We start from the raw sequence: 19,194 nt of genomic DNA, 5'->3' as shown, positions 1-19,194 counted from the left end.
AATCAAGTGCCTTGCTAAAATGTCATGGGAAGAAGTCAGGAGGAAGTATAGGACAATAACCAACCTTAGGCCATGAAGCCACTTCTCTAAATAAGGTAGCCTCAAACAAAAGTCAAAATGGAGAACATTCTCTTTTTTTCACAGAACTCTTGTGAAGAACAAATGAGATTAGGCTTGAAGAATTTTGTTAACCTTAAAACACTTATGTAAATGTCATTTATTGTTGAAAGGAACTTCATAAAGAAGCAGAGGACCAAATTTTATTTTATTCAGAGAATGAAAGCAAAGAAAAATTTAAACAGGAACTAGGGTTATATAGGTCGTAGTTACTTCTTGAAAGGTGGAAAGGAATACTAGAGGTAGAATTTTATCAATTCATAATCTATAATTTATGACATCAGTTTGCATTACAATCTCAGTACCAAAATTCCTAAGATTAATGGAATTTGCAGGAGTTAGACTGGGGTCCTCGCCTCTTGGCTGCATTCTTTTTCTCTTTAGTAGCTCAAGGGCTCCAGGACAAGAGCATGTTGAGAAACAGAGCTGTAACAGAAGGTGAGTACTGAGGTCCTGATACCTGAAGCCTCAAAGAATATAATCCACCCCTGATAGGTGTTTTTGTCCACAAAGAGCTTTCTCAGAAGGTAGATGAGAGCTCCAAGAATAGCAGCTAAACAAGGTTAGTACAGCTCAGAGAATCACAGAAGCAGAAATCTTCTATACAAGATGCCCAGCAATTGGTCATCTGGCCTCCTCTTTGAAGATCTCTAGGCAGGGGGAATTCAATTGTCACTGTTCATTGTCATCATAAAAATACAGACCAAAATATTCCCACCCGCAAAAACCTCAGCAACCCATAACTTTTCACTGATTTCTAATACCTTCATGAGGGAATTGTGGGAATTGAGTAAACCACATAGACTCCATCTTGTAATTCAATTCTAGCTGTAGCTCAGTTCCCTTTTTATTCAACTATGGATCTAGCCTAATTTCAGTCTTCTGAGAAAACTTTATTCAATCATTAGAATTGTGAGAAAGTTTTGTTGCATTGTTTCAACCTAGCACTGCATGTCTGAGAAGACAGACTATCTTTTCCTATTGCTTGGAGACCCTTGACTAAGGACCTAAGTTATGCTGACCAGAAACTCAATCACATCCAAGGACTGAGGCAAGAAGTTTTCTTAAAATTGCACACTTCAAGCAATCCATATGACTTATCTGAAAACTGGCCCTATACTGGTCAGTTACTGGTTCTTTGTTCCTTTGACTAAGTACAGACACTTGGAGGGGAATAGGAAAACTCTTTTTCTGATTTCAGGGAATTACACCTGCTTGTTCTCCACCTCATAATTCAGAAAACCACTAATCTTTCACCAGTTAGAGTCAGATTACCTTATCTTGTATACTGGTTTATATCTCATTAATTGTTTTCTTTTAATTCATAAAAATCTGTCTCCCACTGTATTCAGGGTCTAGTAACAAAGAAGTCTCATCCAGATTTGTTATGTAATTGGTATGCATCAATCTTTAGAAAGCTCAAATCTTTGTTTGCTCAGTTATTTTGGACTTCTCCCACCACACTAGCTACAACTAGAGTTGGACAAATCAATCCTGGAGCTTTAAAGGATGAAAATTTTCTAGTGGTATGGGCTCTGGGATTTAATTGCTAGACTAATAATATATTGGCTATCTGTCTCCTATGTTCACAAATGTCACTGGTAGCTGTGGCAGCTTCAAGACATCATATGGTTATAAGTAAGCAGATGACCTCCCTGCATCTGTATCTATAAGCCTGAGAGAACTTCTGAGAAAACAAAACCCATACTGAATAAATCCAGGGAACTGGGAATCAGAAGTTTAAAAGTAAGAGAGGAAGAACAAAGAAAAAGGAGGATTCATACTTACCATTTACCAGAGAGGCAGTTTTAGAGCAGTCAGGGGGTTTTCCTTTCACAATTTACTGTTGGTAGTAGTGACTTTTTAAATATGATTGAGCACAATGGCAGCACCTTCTCTTTTTCTAGAAGAAGATTTTGGAGTATTATGTAAACCCAACAATTCGTGATCACTTAAGTAAAGCCAGTCCCCTATCTACACTGCCCTCCTCAAGATAAACCAGGATTTTTCTCTGACCTTTCAAAGAAGCTCAGGTTGATTTTGCTGAAGACATTTTCCTCCCAGGACATGATGAGGGAAGGATGAGAAACTAATTATTTTAATGTATTGAGATGGGGGGGTAGAAACACATAGGTCCTTGATTCCCATGGGATGACACATCTCTGGAGACTAGACTGTTGGTGGAAGACACAATTAATGACAATGCAAGTAAAACCTTTAGCAAAGATCCCAAGGTATCAGGATCTGTGAGGAATAAATAAGTATCAGGTCAGAAAGAAGTATAAGAAATAAGTATCGTTGGTTGCTGAATAGAAATATTCACAATGACCTTTCCAAGTAATTCCTTATGGGGAAAATGTAGTATAGCCTAGGAAATTTCATGCATACCTGCCCAACTCTTTCTTTGGAACCAAAGCTGAAAGTTACATCAGCTTGAGTTCCCTCACCAAAACAAAAATAATCTCTTTATTCCTACTGTTATTGCCGTACTTTATCCTTCATTATCATTAACCTGAACTATTGTAATAGTTTCCTAATTGGTTTTACTTCCTTCCTTCTTTTCTTCTTTTCTTCCTTCCTTCATTGATTTCTTCCTTCCTTCATTTCTTTTCATTTTCTCTTCAATTGTTCCTCAAATCACTGCAAGACCCTTTACTTATGGATTAATCTAGTCTTGTCACTTCTCTGCTCAAAATCTTTCAATGGCTCCTTAGTGATAAAGTTCAAATGCAACCTGGCATTCAAAACACTTCACAATCTGATACAATGTAACTTTTCTAGCCTTATTTCATAGTACCTCCTTCCAGGCATTCTGTGTGACAGCAAAAGTGGACCACCATGCCCTGTGTTTTCCCACGTCTTTCTCTGTTCATGCTGTCTTATTACTTATATGCCCTTTCTGCCTCTTCATTCCCATCTTACCTCTGACACTAACTTGCTGAACTTTACAAGCATGCTTCAGCCACCTCAGCACCTCAACTTCTTGCCCTGGAGTATCTGCTGTCTTCTTCAATCTTCTCACTCTGAAACATCCTTCAACCATGCTGTCCCCCTTCTCCCATTTGTGAGTTCCTCTTGGGGCCTCCATTTTGAGGAAGAGCCCAGGCCAACCAATCTTCATGGTCCTCCTACCTCTGCTACAGATTTTCCAGACTTCAACATCGTGCTTTCCCCTGCTCCCACTTTCCATTGCCCTCCCCCCGTACCTTTTCAGCTCTCCTTTTGTATATTACCTTTTCCCATTACAGTGTAAGCTCCTTGGGGGCTTTTTGGTATTTGTAACTCCAATGCTTAGCACAGTGCTTGGCACATAGTAAGTACTTAATAAATACTTGTTGCATTCTAGTACCACTTGTACTAAATTCTTGCCCATTCTTTTTAAAAATTGCTTTAAAAAAAACTCCAAAAATAATTCATCTAATACATATGTGCACAGCCCTACAAAACAAATTCCCATTTTAGTCATTCCAAAAGTGAAAATCTATATATTTTAAATTAATCCCCTCTTTATTAAAATGTGAGTAGAATGTTTTATCTTCATTCTTTTGGACCCAGGGTCAATCATTGCATTGATCAAAGTTCTAAAGTCTTTGAAAGTTGTTTTTCTCTGTGGTACTGCTGTCACTGAATAAATTGATCTCCTAATTCTGCTCACTTCCTTCTGCATCAGTTCATAAAGGTCCTCCTGGTTTCCTATGAAGGTATCCATTTTTTTTTTTTTTGGCACAATAACATTTTATTATGTTCATGGGCAATGTCTATAGTGAAAAACTAGGATATAGGGCTGGAAAAATATCATCTCTCTGGCCTCAGACACAGAACACTCACTAGCTGTGTGACTCTGGACAAGTCACTTAACCCCAATTGCCTCACACAACTAAAAATTCAGAGGGAGAAAAATAGCATTTCATCAGATCATGAAGGGCCTTGAATGAAAAACGAAGGGTTTGAACTTTGTAAAATTTGCTTGGTGTCTTGAGTCAGCTAACCATTCATTAGACTTAGATATAAGGATCTTAACCATAGAGGGCATCTTGGTGCATAAAGATTTATCCTTAAGCTGAGATAGATAACTGCTGTCTAGGAAACATATAACAGTTTGAAATGCCATAAAATCTAGAACCTTTAAAAAGATATAAGTGAGATAAAAATTCAGTCTTTAAAACAAATACCTTTGCATTACTAATCAGAGCTTATGTTGCAAAAGTGGAAGGAATTAAGATGGGCTCTTTTTCTTCCTGCCATCAATACTGTTTCTTTCTTGTATTTCTTAGACTTAGGGATAGTGAAATCAAACAGGTTTTTGTTTTTGCTCACTACAAGAAGCTGTGAGCTGTGTGTGTGCATGCATGTGTGTCCCCAGTACTGTCAGAAAAAATTGAAATTAAGAAACTAATTTTACTCCTGTCCCCTGTCCTTATGTAGGAAAGTGTTGGTTTTCTAAAGAATTATTTTCTTTTAATAATTATGGTTTTTATAACTAACTTCTGTTGAGTTTATCATGAAAAATGCAATAAGGTAAAATTATTTTTGCTTATTGAAACTCATAATTTTGATTATAGGAAAAATGAAAGTATTTAGCATATAGAAATCAAAAGCAAATTTACTGGTTTAGTACAGCTTTGTTACACAGTTGTCTCTGTGTATACTGCTGCTACAGCCAGTGGCAAATGAGAAAGGGGTGTGGTGGGGTGGAGTGGGGACAGTAAATTTAGTAGCATGGTAAAAATAAAATGGTGGTTAGTTCAGCTGAGAGTGAATTGTTTGCCTTTAAATGTTAGTTGAAGAGGTGGAGCCAAGAGGTGAAGTAAAGGCAGCTGCACTTTTGGTGGAGTTGTGAACTGATTCAATCTTCTGTAGAGCAGTTTGGAACTATGTCCAAAGGGCTATAAAACCAAGCACACTCTTTGACTTAGCAATACCACTGTTAGGTCTGTATCCCAAGGGAGATTAAAAAACCTAAAAGGACCTCTATGTACAAAAATATTTATAGGAGCTCATTTCTGGGGGCAAAGAATTAGAAACTGAGAGGATGCCCATAAATTAGGGAATGGATGAATAAGTTGTGGTATGTGATTATGATGGAATACTATTGTACTATAAGAAATGGTGACCAGGATGCTCTCAGAAAAACCTGGAAAGGCTTACATGGGCTGATGCAAAGTGAAATGTACTGTGTACAAAGTAACAGTAATATTGTGAGATGATCAGCTGTGAGAGACTTAGCTATTCTCAGCAATAAAATGATCCAAGACAACTCTGAAGGACTTATGATGAAAAATGTTGTCCATCCCCAAAGAATTGATGGTGTCTGAATACAGATTAACGCACACTCAATTGGGAATGGAAATCTTTCTTGCCCTACAGGAAAATGGAGGGAAGGGATAAGAGAGCAGTGATATGTTAGAGAGGGCAGATTGGGGGAGGGAGTAATTAGAAGCAAACACTTCTGAGGAGGGACAGAGTCAAAAGAGAGAATAGAATAAACAGGTGGCAGGATAAGATGAAGGGAAATATAACTAGTTTTTCACATGACTACTATGGAAGTGTCTCGCATGACTACACATGTATAACCTGTTGCTTGCCTTCTCAATGAGGGTGAGTGGGGAGAGAAGAAGAGGGAAAATTTGGAACCCAAAGTTTTAAAAATAAATGTTTAAAATTGTTTTCACATGCAGCTGGGAAATAAGATATACAGACAATGGGGTATAGAAATTTATCCTGCAGTACAAGAAAGTAGAAGGGGAAGGAAAGGGATAAGAGGAGGAGGGAGAGATAGAAGGAAGGGCAGATTAGGGGAAGGTGTATTCAGAATGCATGCCATCTTGGCATGGTGGGAGTGACGAGATAGGGAGGAAATTTATGAAAGTGAATGTTGAAAACTAAAAATAAATAAATTAATAATGAAAAAAGAAAATAAATAAATGAATTAGGTCATTTTTACTTTTTCTTTACCTAAGATCATGATTGCTAGCACTACCTTTTTTGCTTCAGCTGAAGGATAATAGATTATGCTCCAGCCCCTTATTTTAACTCTGTCTTTCTGTTTCAAGTGAGTTTCTTGTAATTATGGCTTTCAGGCACTCCAGTAATTTGCAGATTTCCTCTCTTCAATCTATTTTCCATGTCAGTTTTTTCCTATGAGATATTTTACATTTTTTCTCTTATTTTTTCATTCTTTTGACTTTGTTTTATTGTTTCTTGATGCCTTATGGAATCATTAGCTTTCATTTGACCAATTTTAATTTTTAAGGAGTTACTTTCTTCAGTGATGATTTGTACCCATTTGGCCAATTCTAATTTTTAACAAGCTGTTTTCCTCAGTATATTTGTGCCTCTTTCAGCAAGCTGCTAATTCTCTTTTTACAATTTTCTTGCATTGCTTTCATTTCTTTTCCCAATTTTTCTCTACCACTTTTATTTAATTTTTAAAATCATTTTTAACTTTTTTAACTTTTTCATTGGCTCTTCAAGGAATTCTTGTTGGATTTGTCTTCCATGTGCATTTTTCTTTAAAGCTTTATTTGTAGATATTTTTCCTGTCACAATGGTACTTTTTTGCAGTCGTTATTTTTGTCATTTGCTCATTTTTTCAGTCTATTTTTTTTTGACCTTGGACTTCATGTTAGAGTTAAGTTCCACTCAATTGTGAGTGTGGGGATGATTTCTAGTCTGAGTTTCTATCTCTAATGAGCTTCTGCTGCATTTAAAACTCAATGGGCACTTATAAATATTTGATGTCTCCAAAATGATGTGAACCATAGAGAGATTTACTCACTGCTTTCCTGGTCTGTTCTGTGGTCCTTACACAAGCAGAACCCACATTCCCTCATAACCACAATTGCTCCTCTCTGTCCTGGAATTACAACCCACAACTAGGTAATGGGTGACAGAGCTGCCAAATAGTGCCTCATCATGTGACCAGTGATAGTACAAGGGTCCCTTGGAAATTTTCCTAACCAGGTACTTAGTTCCTTTGCCATTCCTGGGTGCTAGGAACTACTGGTGCTGCTGCCACTTCCTCTAAGTCCCACAGTTGTGCCACTTCTGCTGCACCACACTCCCAGGCAAACACTTCACCAGTGTCTAGAATCTTCTTGTTCAGTCTTCCTAAGGTTCCTTGGGCTGGAAAAAAAATAATTTACTGTGATATTTTCTTGGTTTTCCTTCTCAGAATTCAGTTTGACATGATTTTTAAGTTGTTTAGAGGGTTGTGTTGGGAGAGGTTGACAAAAATGTTCACTCCACATCTTGAAAATGTATTTTTTTAAATGTGAGCTCCTTGACAGTAGGAACTGTCTTAATTTTTGTTGTTGCTTATAATCTCAGAAATTATTTAGCTCTTAGGACTTTTTAGAAATGATTTTTCATTTATTCTTCCATGTTCATAGGCATAAACTTTATCCTAATTCTCCTCTATCTATGCTCCTCAGTTCAAAAATACAATTGGATATGATTCATACCGGGTTCACTGATCACTCTTGATTGGTTGATGCTCTTGAGTCTTCCCTCAGTCATTGCAACCCTCAGAAATGGTGTTTTTCCTTTTCTGTTTTCCCTTAATATTTTCCTTCCATATACATCCCAGCTTCCTTGGGAGTTTCCTTAGCTGGTGGAGTGATGGGTTCTCAGATCTGAAATTTTTTTTTGGGGGGGGGTGTTGTTTGCGTGTAGCCTTGTGTGTATGAGAGAGAGGTGAGGGGGATTTCCGCAGTCAAATCACTGTTTCCCTTGGCTCAGTTAATGGAAAATGGAAAACAAATCAAAGTCTCAATGTAAAAGACTTCCAGGGGATTCCAAAGCTTACTGTCAACTTTCTTGGAGACCTGGTCATCAATGACTTTTTTCCTAAGGGAACAATCAGATAAAATTGCATGAATTCCTAACTCTGTCTCATTTCCAATTAATCCAAAATAATGAGAAAAGCAAAGATGTTAATGGAATAGAATCATTCAATAGCCAGGACAATGAACAACCTGTTTTTTCATTTTGTTACTTATATAAAGATGACAAGATTTCCCAAGGTGAATTGTTTCTATGCATAATATCGTTGCTATGTATGGTAGTTGCAGATTTGTCAGTCCAAGAGGCTGACCAGAATGGGTACAGTATCATATCCTTTTAGGAGTTTGTGAAGGTTTTGGAAAAGGTGGGTATAAAGTACACTAATTGACTGGGACCCAATTGCTTATTTTTTCTGGTACTTAAGAAAGGAAATTTCATTTTTCTCCCTTCTACCATTAGACCCTTCTCTCCCAAAGTATTGCTTCTGTTTTATAACAAACCCCAAATATTGTCAGCATAAATCTGCCTTTGACGTTATAAGCAGAGTACTCAAAATGGCACACCTGGCATCTCCTGTTCCTTTTTATTATTTTTACATGAACAATAGAGTTCATTTATATAATAACAATGTTATAGCATAAATTGATCCTCTTTACACTGCATCAGTTCATATATCTTTTTTAATTTCCTATTTCTTAGAGCCATAATATTCTACCACATTCATATACCACAATTTATTCAATCATCATTAAATTATTGAATATTCTCTTAGTTTCCAAAGTTTTTTTGGCAACCACAGAAAGAGCTGCTATAAATATTGTTTTAACGTAACAGACTTTTCCCTCTTTATTGTTCTTTTTTTTGGGTATAGGCTTAGCAGTGGTATAACTGGTTTGATTGGCACATACTGTTTAGTAACTTTTTGTGTATAATTCCAAATTGCTTTCCAAAATTGTTGTGTATATTCAGAGATCCACCAACAGTGCATCAATGTACCCGTCTCTTATTCTTTGCAGTTCCCCCCTCCAAATTTCTCCATTTATCAACATTGCCTCTACTTTTTGTTCTGCTGGGAGATACAAATCTATCAGTCTGAGAAAGTGATAAAAGGAACACCTCTGCAGGACCAGCAAAGCTCCTTCACTGGTTGGAGAATGTAGGTATATTTCTACTTTAGCATGCTTTCTCAACTTTTGTTAATGTATCCTCCCATAAACATATAACAGCACAACTAATATTTCAGTCTCTGGCACCTTTTATCAAGCCTTTCATACTCCTACACTCTTCCTCCGAGTTATGCCTATTACATTCTCACATCTTTAAATTATCAGGGTTTATGAAATTGGTAAGGTAGCTTAACTGTTTTAACCATCTTTCACTATTAACTAGGACTCTGCAGTGTTTCCTCTCTGGTAGTTTTTGGGTAAGCAACATTTTCCCTGGAGGGACATGACTCTCTATACTCCATGTTATAGTTGAAGGGCTGCATGATGAAGGTGTCCTTCCTCAGAGCTAGTGGCCAGGGTGAGAGGTGATGGATCAAGTCCTCTAGGTATACTCATTCAGGCCACTTTGCTGATGCTTTGTGACTTGATTGTTTTTGTCAGTGTAGTATTTACTTGTCAGAAACTTGTCATCTATCTGTTAGCATTCCTGATTTCTGGGCTCTATTATTACTGGAATGGCTCCTGAGGCGGCATCTATGTTAGATATCTCAGGCTCTAAGAAAGAGGTGGTTTAGTGTCCTCTAAGGTGTTCTATATTCACATCTGTAAAATGGTTTATTCCTCAATATTACTACACTTTCACTTGAAGCATCCACGTACATAGGTCATTACTTAACTTATCGCAGACCAAGAGCTTTTCAAGCAGTATTTTGAAGTTTTGTATCCAAAAGGTTTCTTAAAACAGACAGTTGTAAATGATTATCTGGAAATTCTTAGTCAACTCTTTTTCAGGTCCAATGAGGTGAATTATTACAAAGATAGCTTGCTGTTTAACTAGCCTTAGCTCCTCGTATATACTGCAGCTGACGCTTCAGAAATAAGTGGTCTGGCACTGATAGTCATCCTGGAGTGGATCTACAGCCCTAGGAAAAAGCCCTTGAGGCAGCTAGTGTGCTACTTAGAGTCAAGAAGTACAAATTCTCACTACCTCAGTGCCAGGGAGTATAAGCCAAAATAGCAACAGCAAAGTTCCACTCTCCTCCCTTGAGTTTTCAGCTTTTCTTCAATCAATCAGCAAGAGTCCATCTAAAGAATGAGAATCAGCTGCTCAGCAGTCTCATCTAGAAACCTTTTATGCCTTGTCTTCCCAACATTTTGTGACTTCTCTACTCAGCTTACTTTTTTGCTTCTTCTTCTTCTATCTCTTTTCATAGTTTCTTCTCAAAACTTCCTGGCTGCTTAACATTTTCTAACGCCTTTAATTAGGCCCTCCTGGGAGTCACTGACTTGTGTTACTTTATTAGGTAAGATACAAAAAATCCACCTTTCTAAAAGGTATGAATCCAACAGTCATTATACAATCTTCCTATAGGTCCCAAATTTGATTTATAACTTTGTCAGTCATAATCTTTAAAACTCTAAAAAATCACTTGCAAATGGCCAGATGGACCATAATGTTCTGCAACTGGTGTTAACAATCATTGCTCTGACTTCAAACCAGTACTCTCAGTATATTCATCTGTTAGAGAGTTATCTGTCTGATCCTCTGAACTACCTCAGATTCTCCAAAACATTTTATCTCAGGGGCGGAGCCAAGATGGCAGAGTGAAAGCAGTGACTTGCTTGAGCTCTCCCCTAAGCCCCTCCAAATACTCATAAAAAAGGGCTCTAAACAAATTCTGAAGCAGCAGAACCCACAAAAAGACAGAGTGAAACAAATTTCCAGCCCAAGACAACCTGGATGTTTGATCAGAAAGGTGTATCACGAGGGGCTGGGAGCACAGCGCAGCACGGCAGGAGTGTGCAGGCCACAGCAAATCTGCAGCAGGGCTCAGAGGACTGAATTTCAGGCAGCTGTGTAGGTTTCCAGACTCCTCAATTCACAAATGCCAAAGACAACTTAGAAGGTCAGTTGGAAAAGTCTATTTCTGTCAGCACTGAGAAAGGAAGGCGGGTTTCAGCTCCATTCCCCAAGAGCGTGGCCCTAGAGGGGTGGGGCAGCTGCTTCCCGAGCTTCCAGCCCACAGACTGAGGGGGAATCCAGTGGCTGATCAGAGAGGGATTTCAGGGATCTCTATGCTGGTGCTGAAGCAGGAACCTCTTGCTTTGCCTTTGTTTGGATCTGGGTCACAGTTCTGGGCGGCAGTGCTGGGGTGAGGAGGAGCGCTGGCTTGTAGTGGCTGTGTAGAGAAACATCTCCTCACAATTACAGGACAGAAAGGAGTACTTGTGGTCACAGGCCAGGAAAGGAGTAAACACCTGGCCCCTTATCATATCACCTTGGAAGAACTGAAAATTTCCAGGTCCCTACAAGTATCTCTGATAACAGCCATACAAACCCCTGAAGCTTGGGACAGTACACTCTCCACATTGGAAGCAGACTCTTACCTTAACAAAGAGTTTAAAACTCAAGTAATTGGCCAGGATCATGAGCAAGCAAAAAAAAAAAACAGTACAAAAAAAGTCAGACTATATTATCTTACTTTGGTGAAAAGGAAGATCAAAATATACAACCAGAACAAAACATTTTATCTCAGAAATGGTGTTCCTTCACAAATGGTGCTCCTTCCTTATCAGTTTTCCTTATATAAATGCTTTTTCCCCTTACCTTTTCTGTAACTAAACTATTCACTTACCAAAAGAGACACCTTGTTGGAGGAGCACATTTAAGGCTGTAATGAGCAATAAATAAAGAGAGAACATAGATTTTCTAGGGCTTCCCATCAATTGTTTGAGTCAGTAAATGTGGTTCTCTAGAAAGGATCGTCTGCTGAGTATGAAAAAAGTTCTTGCAAAGTTGGCCAATATTTCTACTCCTAGATATTTCAAAATTATTATTTGTGAAAAATATCTAAAATTGCATTTTGTGTAGTTTTAATCCAAGACATTGAGATACAAGAGAATCTCTTAATTTACCTCAGTAGAAAATGAATCAGTGACATGTTACTTTGTGAAGTAAAATGCAAAAATATTCATCTTTCTATAAGGTATGAATCTAACAATTATTATACACTCTCCCTATAGGTCCCGTGCTTGATTTAGAACTTTATCAGTTATAATCTTTAAAACTCTAAAACAAAAATTCACTTGCAAATGGCCAGATGGAACACAACCGGTGTTACCTATCATTGCTCTGACTTCAAACCAGTACTTTCAGTATGTTCATCTGTCAAGTAGTTATCTGTCTCATGCTCTGAGCTATCTTTGGCTCTCCTCAACACTTTATCTCAGAAATGGAGTTCCTTTACAAGTACATCTTATCAGTTTCCTTATACAAATTCATTTTTTTTCTTTCCCTTTCAGTAAGTAAACTATTCAGTTAAAAGAGACATCTCATTGGAAAAGCATGTTTAAGGCTGCAATTTTTATTTCCAAAAGGCAATAAAAAGAGGGATTACAAATTTTCTATGATTTCCCAATAGTTGTTTGAGTCAGTAAATGTGGCTCTCCATAGAGGATCATCTGCTGAGTATGAAAAAAGTTCTTGCAAAGTTGACCAATCTTTCTAGTCCCACATAGTTTAAAATTATTATTTGCAAAAAATGTCTAAAAATGTATTTTATGTAGTTTTAATCCAAGACATTGAAAATATAAGAGACTCTTTTAATTGACCTCAGTAGGAAATGATTGCCATGAAAATGAAAAGTCTTCTCCGTGAAATATACCTAACTATTGAGAGGACTTAAGATATATGAAATCTGTGCATTTTTGGATGAAACTTGTATTTAGATCATATGACCAAAACCTGAACTTGGACAGCAAACAGCAGGGATGGTCATAAAAAGTCCAGGATTTACATAACATTTGGCATGTCTCTAGATAAGAGATTATGTGGGCAAATGTGCTTTCTTGAAACAAGGACAGGAAGTAAACATCTCTTGACCTGAACCTAATAAACAGGGGCAGAGACCAAAGAGTGCTGGCCTTGGAGTCAGGAGAGATATAGGTAAAATTCTACTTTCAACACTTACTAGCCATGTGATCATGGGCACTCCATCAAAGTTTTTTCTCTGTAAAGTAGGAACAATAACTAAAGTATTTACCATGCAGTATTGCTGTGAAGATCAAATGAGATGAAGCATAGGCAGTATTTTGGAAACCTTAAAGAGATCTAAATATAACCTATTAATAATGACTCACATTTAGGTAGTAATTTATGGTTTGAAAAGTACTTTCCAAAGCTCTAGATATGGTTACTGCACCTTTGGGCATCCAGGGTTAGGGTTAGGATTAGTTAATCATCAGTATGGCATCTTTTATAGCTTGTTTCCAAGGAAATTCCCTTTTACCTCACCTCTTCCTTCCATCAAGGTAATTTTAATAATGGTAATAACAATGACAGTGTTGGCAAAGGGAAGAACAACAACAATAACAACAACAAAGAAGAACAAGAACAAGAAGTGTTGGTGATGATGATGATGATGATGGTGATGATGATGATAAACAATAACTGTAACTTATATAGACTTTTATTGATTGTCAAACATTTTCCTTATGTTTAATCGATTGATTCTCATGACAACCTTTTGAAGTAGTATTATTATTCCTACTTTGTTGATAACAAAACTTAGGCTGTGAAAAATTAAATTTGCCAATGTCAATTATTTACTAAATATCTGAGTTAGGATTTGAGATGAGATCTCAACACTCTTCCTACTATACCATGCTCCTTTTCAATAACAAAAACCTTGAAGTCTAAACTGCTCCTCAAATACTGTTCAACTCTTCAAATATAGACTCTTCTTCTTACTGCCTATTTCACCCTGGCAAGTAAATAACCTCTCTGTAGAATGACAGTGTTGGACTAGATGGAATCTAAAGTCTCTTCCAGTTCTAAAACTAAGGACCTTTGTTTTAGAATAGGGTCATCTCCAAACTTACTGTTTTTGCGTGACTACAATAAAAATATTTTGAACATGCATCTCTGAAATATTCATTACTTAATTATATATACTAGCATGTTGATATATTATTATTATCATACCTGTTTGATTAGGCTCTCCCACAGAGACTACAGATATTGTTACCATATCTTTAAATGAAAAGTTGCAGAAAGGACAGTTTCACTGGTAGTTTGGAGTTTCAGTCACAACTGACTAACAGGGCTTCTTCTATGGAGGTAGGGAAAATTTGTGGGTTTAACTTTGATCTATGAAGATCTATAAGGAATTTATGCATAATTCACAGAGACATAAGGTTCTTCTCAAAGCTATTTTATCTGTTCTTTTAAAAAGAAATATAAAGAGAACTTTATGAAGAAGGCTTAAGGTAGTAAAAATTTAAACTATATTCTGAAGAAACTGTTACCTGTGATAGCTGAAGAAAGGACTGAGAAAAAATAATAATTTATTTCCTGGGAAATTGAATTTTACTCTATCTCATTAATTGGATGGATGAAAGAATTCAAATAAGCTATTAGTGCTCATGATAAGTTCCAAGAGAAGATTGAAGAAATCGTCTAAGAAGGCAGTTTAGATTAAAAATATTTCTGCATAAATGAAGGAAAAGAAATGGCCATGGTATGTGTACAATTGTATATTCATATACAACATATACACAAAATGAATAAAGATGCTTTTGGGAGGAAAGACACAAATTGCTAGGGGAATTAGGAATGGATTCATGAGGAAAGAGATATTCAAAATGAGTTGAAGAAAACCACATATTGTAACAGTTTTGGGTGAGAATGGAGTATGCTCCAGGTATGAGAAAGCCAACACAAATCATCAAGGTAAAGATGGAATGCCATGCAAGAGGGACAAGTAGGCCATTATGGTTAATTCAGGTTGTGAGGAGAGGAGTAAATGTAAGTGAATTGGAAAAGGAGGAAGGGGCCTAAGTGTAAAGAGTTTTAAACGCCAAACATATTTTCATGACTTGGTCTCTTCCACCCTTCCAATCAGCTTCTGATAATAAATATAAAGTTGTTGAGTCATCATTCACATTTGATTCTCTGTGACTGAATTTGGGATTTCTTAGCAAAGATACTGGAGAGGTTTGCCATTTCCTTCTCCAGGTCATATCACAGATGATGAAACTGAAGCAAACAATGTTAAGTGACTTGCCCAGAGTCACATAGCTAGTAAGTGTCTGAAGAGAGCTTTGAACTCAGGTTCTTCTATCTCCAAGGCCAGCACTCTATCCACTGGGCCACCTAACTGCCCTATAAATGTCATAGGACATAGCACCCAAAAAATGCCTTTTGCATTATGAGGGTTCAGTCAATTTGAGAAAGGAAAGAAAACTACCCTCAGGAAAGGTTTGTAAGTCAAATCAACTTGTTCAAATCTCTCTCATAACTGTTATAAGAACATTTTCTACCAGAAATTTTTTTTTTCAGAAACAGAAAATGTTTTCCTCAAAATTTTTACCTCTTAGTTTTCCATTTCTCATCATGTCCTGGTTGTAAATAGACTTGCATTTACACACTACCAGGAATGTTATTGTTCTGAGCAAGACCAGCCCTAATGTATGTGTACTGTGGGAATTAGAAAACACCTGTATCATCTTCTAATAGAAGCAATTGTGCCTAAAAGCATAGAAGTTTGGGTTTGAGAAAAAGTGAAAGGAAATTACTTTGACTTTTCATTTTAAGGACAAATTATACTTTTGTGCACCTATCCAATTCTGATAATAATTTTGAAAAGGAAAAAAAAAAGCAAAAGTGCAGTTATAAAAGGGGCCATAAGATTGTTATGTTGGATTTGCTTGAGGCAGGGTGGAATGGAGTAAAGAATGTATTATATCTACATCATTTGGACATTTTAGTACTATTTTTTCAGCAACCTACTTTCATGTACTGCCTCCCTAAATTGCTGATCAGTAACAATAGGCACAATTATGATGTAACTTTTTGAATGATTTCACAGAGGGTTATAGATCAAAGATTTATGGCTATAAAGGATCTTAAAAGCCACATAGTCCAAGCACCTCCATGTTTACAAATGAAAATTCTGAAATCCACAAAGGGACTTGCCCAAGGTCACAGAGATCAAAAACATCCAGGATTAAAACCCTGATCCTCTTATTATATAGCCAGCACTTTCCACTGCCTCTTTAAGCCTAAGGAAGCAAGTCATGTTGGTAGAATGTTAGGCAGTAGAAAATGGGGAGAAAAGAATTTGGGTACAGATTCCTTCCTGAGATAATTTTAATTAACCAAGAAAAGAAAAATAACCTAAGGCCCTTGAATTCAGCTCATATTATGAAAATCCTGCTTATGTTCTGGAAAATATTCTTGTTTTCAAAGTTTTCCTGAAAGCAGCCTGAACATCTTTATTCCTCAGACTATAAATGAGGGGGTTTAGCATAGGCCCCACATTTGTATAAAAGATTGAAGATATTTTGTCCTGGTCTATGGACCCTGATGAAGATAGCTTTAGATACATGAAAGAAGCTGATCCAAAGAAAACAGCAACAGCAATTATGTGGGAGCTACAGGTACTAAAGGCTTTGGACCTGCCTTCAGTGGAGCTGATGTTCAGGATACTGGACAGGATGAGAGCATAAGAGGTGAAGATGGTGACACAAGGCACTACAAGGTTAATGCGCACAACAATGAAAACCACCAACTCATTGACATAGGTGTTGGTGCAAGAGAGCTGGAGGAGGGGAAGTACATCACACATGTAATGGTTTATAACGTTGGTATCACAGAAGGATAGTCTCAGCATGCATCCAGTGTGAGCCATAGCACCAGCAAACCCCATTACATATACACCACCCAACAGCCATGAGCAGACCTGATTGGACATGGTAACAGTATACAGCAGTGGATTACAAATGGCAACATAACGATCATAAGCCATCACTGTCAACACATAGATTTCAGAAATAACAAAAAAACAGAAGAAATAGAGCTGAGCCATACACCCTGAATAAGAGATGATGTTTTTTGTTAGGACAAAATTCATCAACATTTTGGGACTAAAGACAGAGGAATAACAGAGATCTATGAAAGATAGGTTGAAGAGGAAATAGTACATAGGAGTGTGAAGCTGAGAATTCATCCTTATTAAAATGATCGGTCCCAAGTTTCCCACTATAGTGATCACATAGGTCCCCAAAAACAAGAGGAATAGGGGTAGCTGGAGCTCTGGTTGATCTGTTAAGCCTGCAAGGATGAACTCAGTCACTGAAGAGGCATTTTCCAAAGCCATTCTCTTCTTGAGGGATCTGTGAGGAGAGGAAAAAAGTCATGCTAGAAGCAAAATAAATTCAACAAACCCTCTTCCCCAGTTATGAAAAAGGAACAATTCTGGTAGTGTCTAAAAACCATCATCACCATGCCACATAGAATCGTTCTTATCATGCCTAAGATATCCAGGGATTTTGATTGGGCTGAGTAACTGTCTCCATGAGCTGGAAGATTGCAGAAAACTGTTCCGGAGCTCCCCTGCAGAATAGCAGTTGATATTCCTCAGACTCCAAAGCAAAAAGAAACCAGGAAAATGACAGTGTTTTTCCCATCCACCATCATATCCCCTATGCTGGCCACCTCAGGTAAAAACTTTATCTACATTGCAGAGGTGATGAAGTAATATCTCAAAGAGTTCTGCAAATGCATATGGCAAAAGTATTGTTATTAATATTAATTATATTAACAATATTATATTACATTATATTACATTAATTATATTAACAATATTACCAATAAGGTTGTTATTTGTAAAAAAAAATAACAAACATGGGCATTGATATAACAACTACTATGCGTCAGACACTGCCCTAAATCCTTTACAAATATTATATCATTTGATCTTCATAATGACCCTGGGAAGTAGTTGTTATTCTTATCCTCAGTTTATAGTTGAAGAAACTGAGGCAAACAGAGATTAAGTGACATTGCCCAAGGTCACACAGCTTTTAAGGGCCTTAAGTTGGATTTGAACTCAGATCTTCTTGACTTAAAGACTAGGATTCTATCCACTGCACCGCTCAGCTGCCTGTAGACTGGATCTAGAGTCCGTTTTTCTGAGTATATTGTCCTATGGAGATAAGGGACTAATGGTACCAAGGTCCCCATTATCTTTGTATGTTCTGTTCCCCAGATGATACCTAGACTATATATATGAGTCAGTGACAGAGATTAAGGGCATATGGAATCCTCAGATCTCCTGGTTGGCAAAGCAGGGAAGACAAAATAGAATTAAAAATCAAAAATGAACGTCTTACATGCTCACCCTTCTTCTATGTAGACACTTCAGTAATGATCTTTACTGGTTTTGAGCCACTGGATATTGAAGGAGAAACAATTCTGATAGGGGTGATCAGAGATTTTCTCTCTTCTATTCCCTTTCCTACTGAAGCAATCAGAGCATAAACCTCAGCCTCTGGACTGAATTGAGAGATATTTTGAGCTTTAAAGATCACAGGTTATGACTATTAGTTCACCTGGGAGTGCTCCAGATTTAGAGGAGGAAATGGTGTCTTGAGGTGTCATCATAATCAACAACTGATAGGAAACAGAAGGTTTTATTCTGGATATAATATCCTCATGGAGTATATTGAAAACACAGGGAGGATCCAGCACATTCTCCCCTTTGAATCAGACTCTTCAGGGAGCAGTAATTACAATGTCCATGTTTACACACTGTACCATGGAACTTTTTTTTTCTCCTAAGGGATTCAATCTTCTACTCAGTCTTTAAATTTACACTGGGGCTTCTCTCATTTTCTTCTAAGCTTGGTTCTGAGATTTTCTCTCTTGAACAATGTTCTATGCAACCACTATCTCTATGACTCTACTACATGATTCAGAGAATAAAGGGAAATAAAGAGAATAGAGGGTTACAGCCCCAAACTGAGCTCTCAAGAAGATACATGGGACCATGAGCCATCTATATGCTCCTGTCAACATGGAACCAAGATACTTAGACAGAGTTATCCTATTGGTGTCCACAGGAAAATATTCTCCTCACCACGTATGATACTAAAGCCAGACTCATTAAGGTTTTAAAGAAGTTAGACCCTTTACCTTGTGCACCATTTGGATACATGGGAGTTTATGTTAATATGTTATACACATACACACATACACACACACACAAACACACAAGCATACAGACATATATATTGTATTTAATTCTGTAGTTATATATTGATCTACCCACCACCAACCCCAACA

The 19,194-nt window shown here is 37.2% G+C and overlaps 1 protein-coding gene across 1 annotated transcript; it reads right to left on the bottom strand.

Moving 5' to 3' along the window:
- Positions 1-16,285: 16,285 nt before the first annotated feature.
- Positions 16,286-17,256, bottom strand: LOC110218080 (olfactory receptor 8B3-like). The gene has a single exon (XM_078146509.1). The coding sequence runs from the start codon at positions 17,225-17,227 to the stop codon at positions 16,286-16,288; it is 942 nt and encodes a 313-aa protein (XP_078002635.1). The 5' UTR covers positions 17,228-17,256.
- Between the last annotated feature and the right edge of the window lie 1,938 nt (positions 17,257-19,194).

Source organism: Phascolarctos cinereus, unplaced genomic scaffold, assembly GCF_003287225.1.
Source record: "Phascolarctos cinereus isolate Bilbo 61053 unplaced genomic scaffold, phaCin_HiC Scaffold_726;HRSCAF=1367, whole genome shotgun sequence".
In the NCBI taxonomy this organism is placed as follows: domain Eukaryota; kingdom Metazoa; phylum Chordata; class Mammalia; order Diprotodontia; family Phascolarctidae; genus Phascolarctos; species Phascolarctos cinereus.
This window is presented reverse-complemented; position numbering and strand designations above follow the sequence as displayed.

Bases quoted from the DNA above. Each gene is read 5' to 3' on its own strand.
- LOC110218080 (XM_078146509.1), bottom strand. From the start codon at position 17,227: ATGGCTTTGGAAAATGCCTCTTCAGTGACTGAGTTCATCCTTGCAGGC.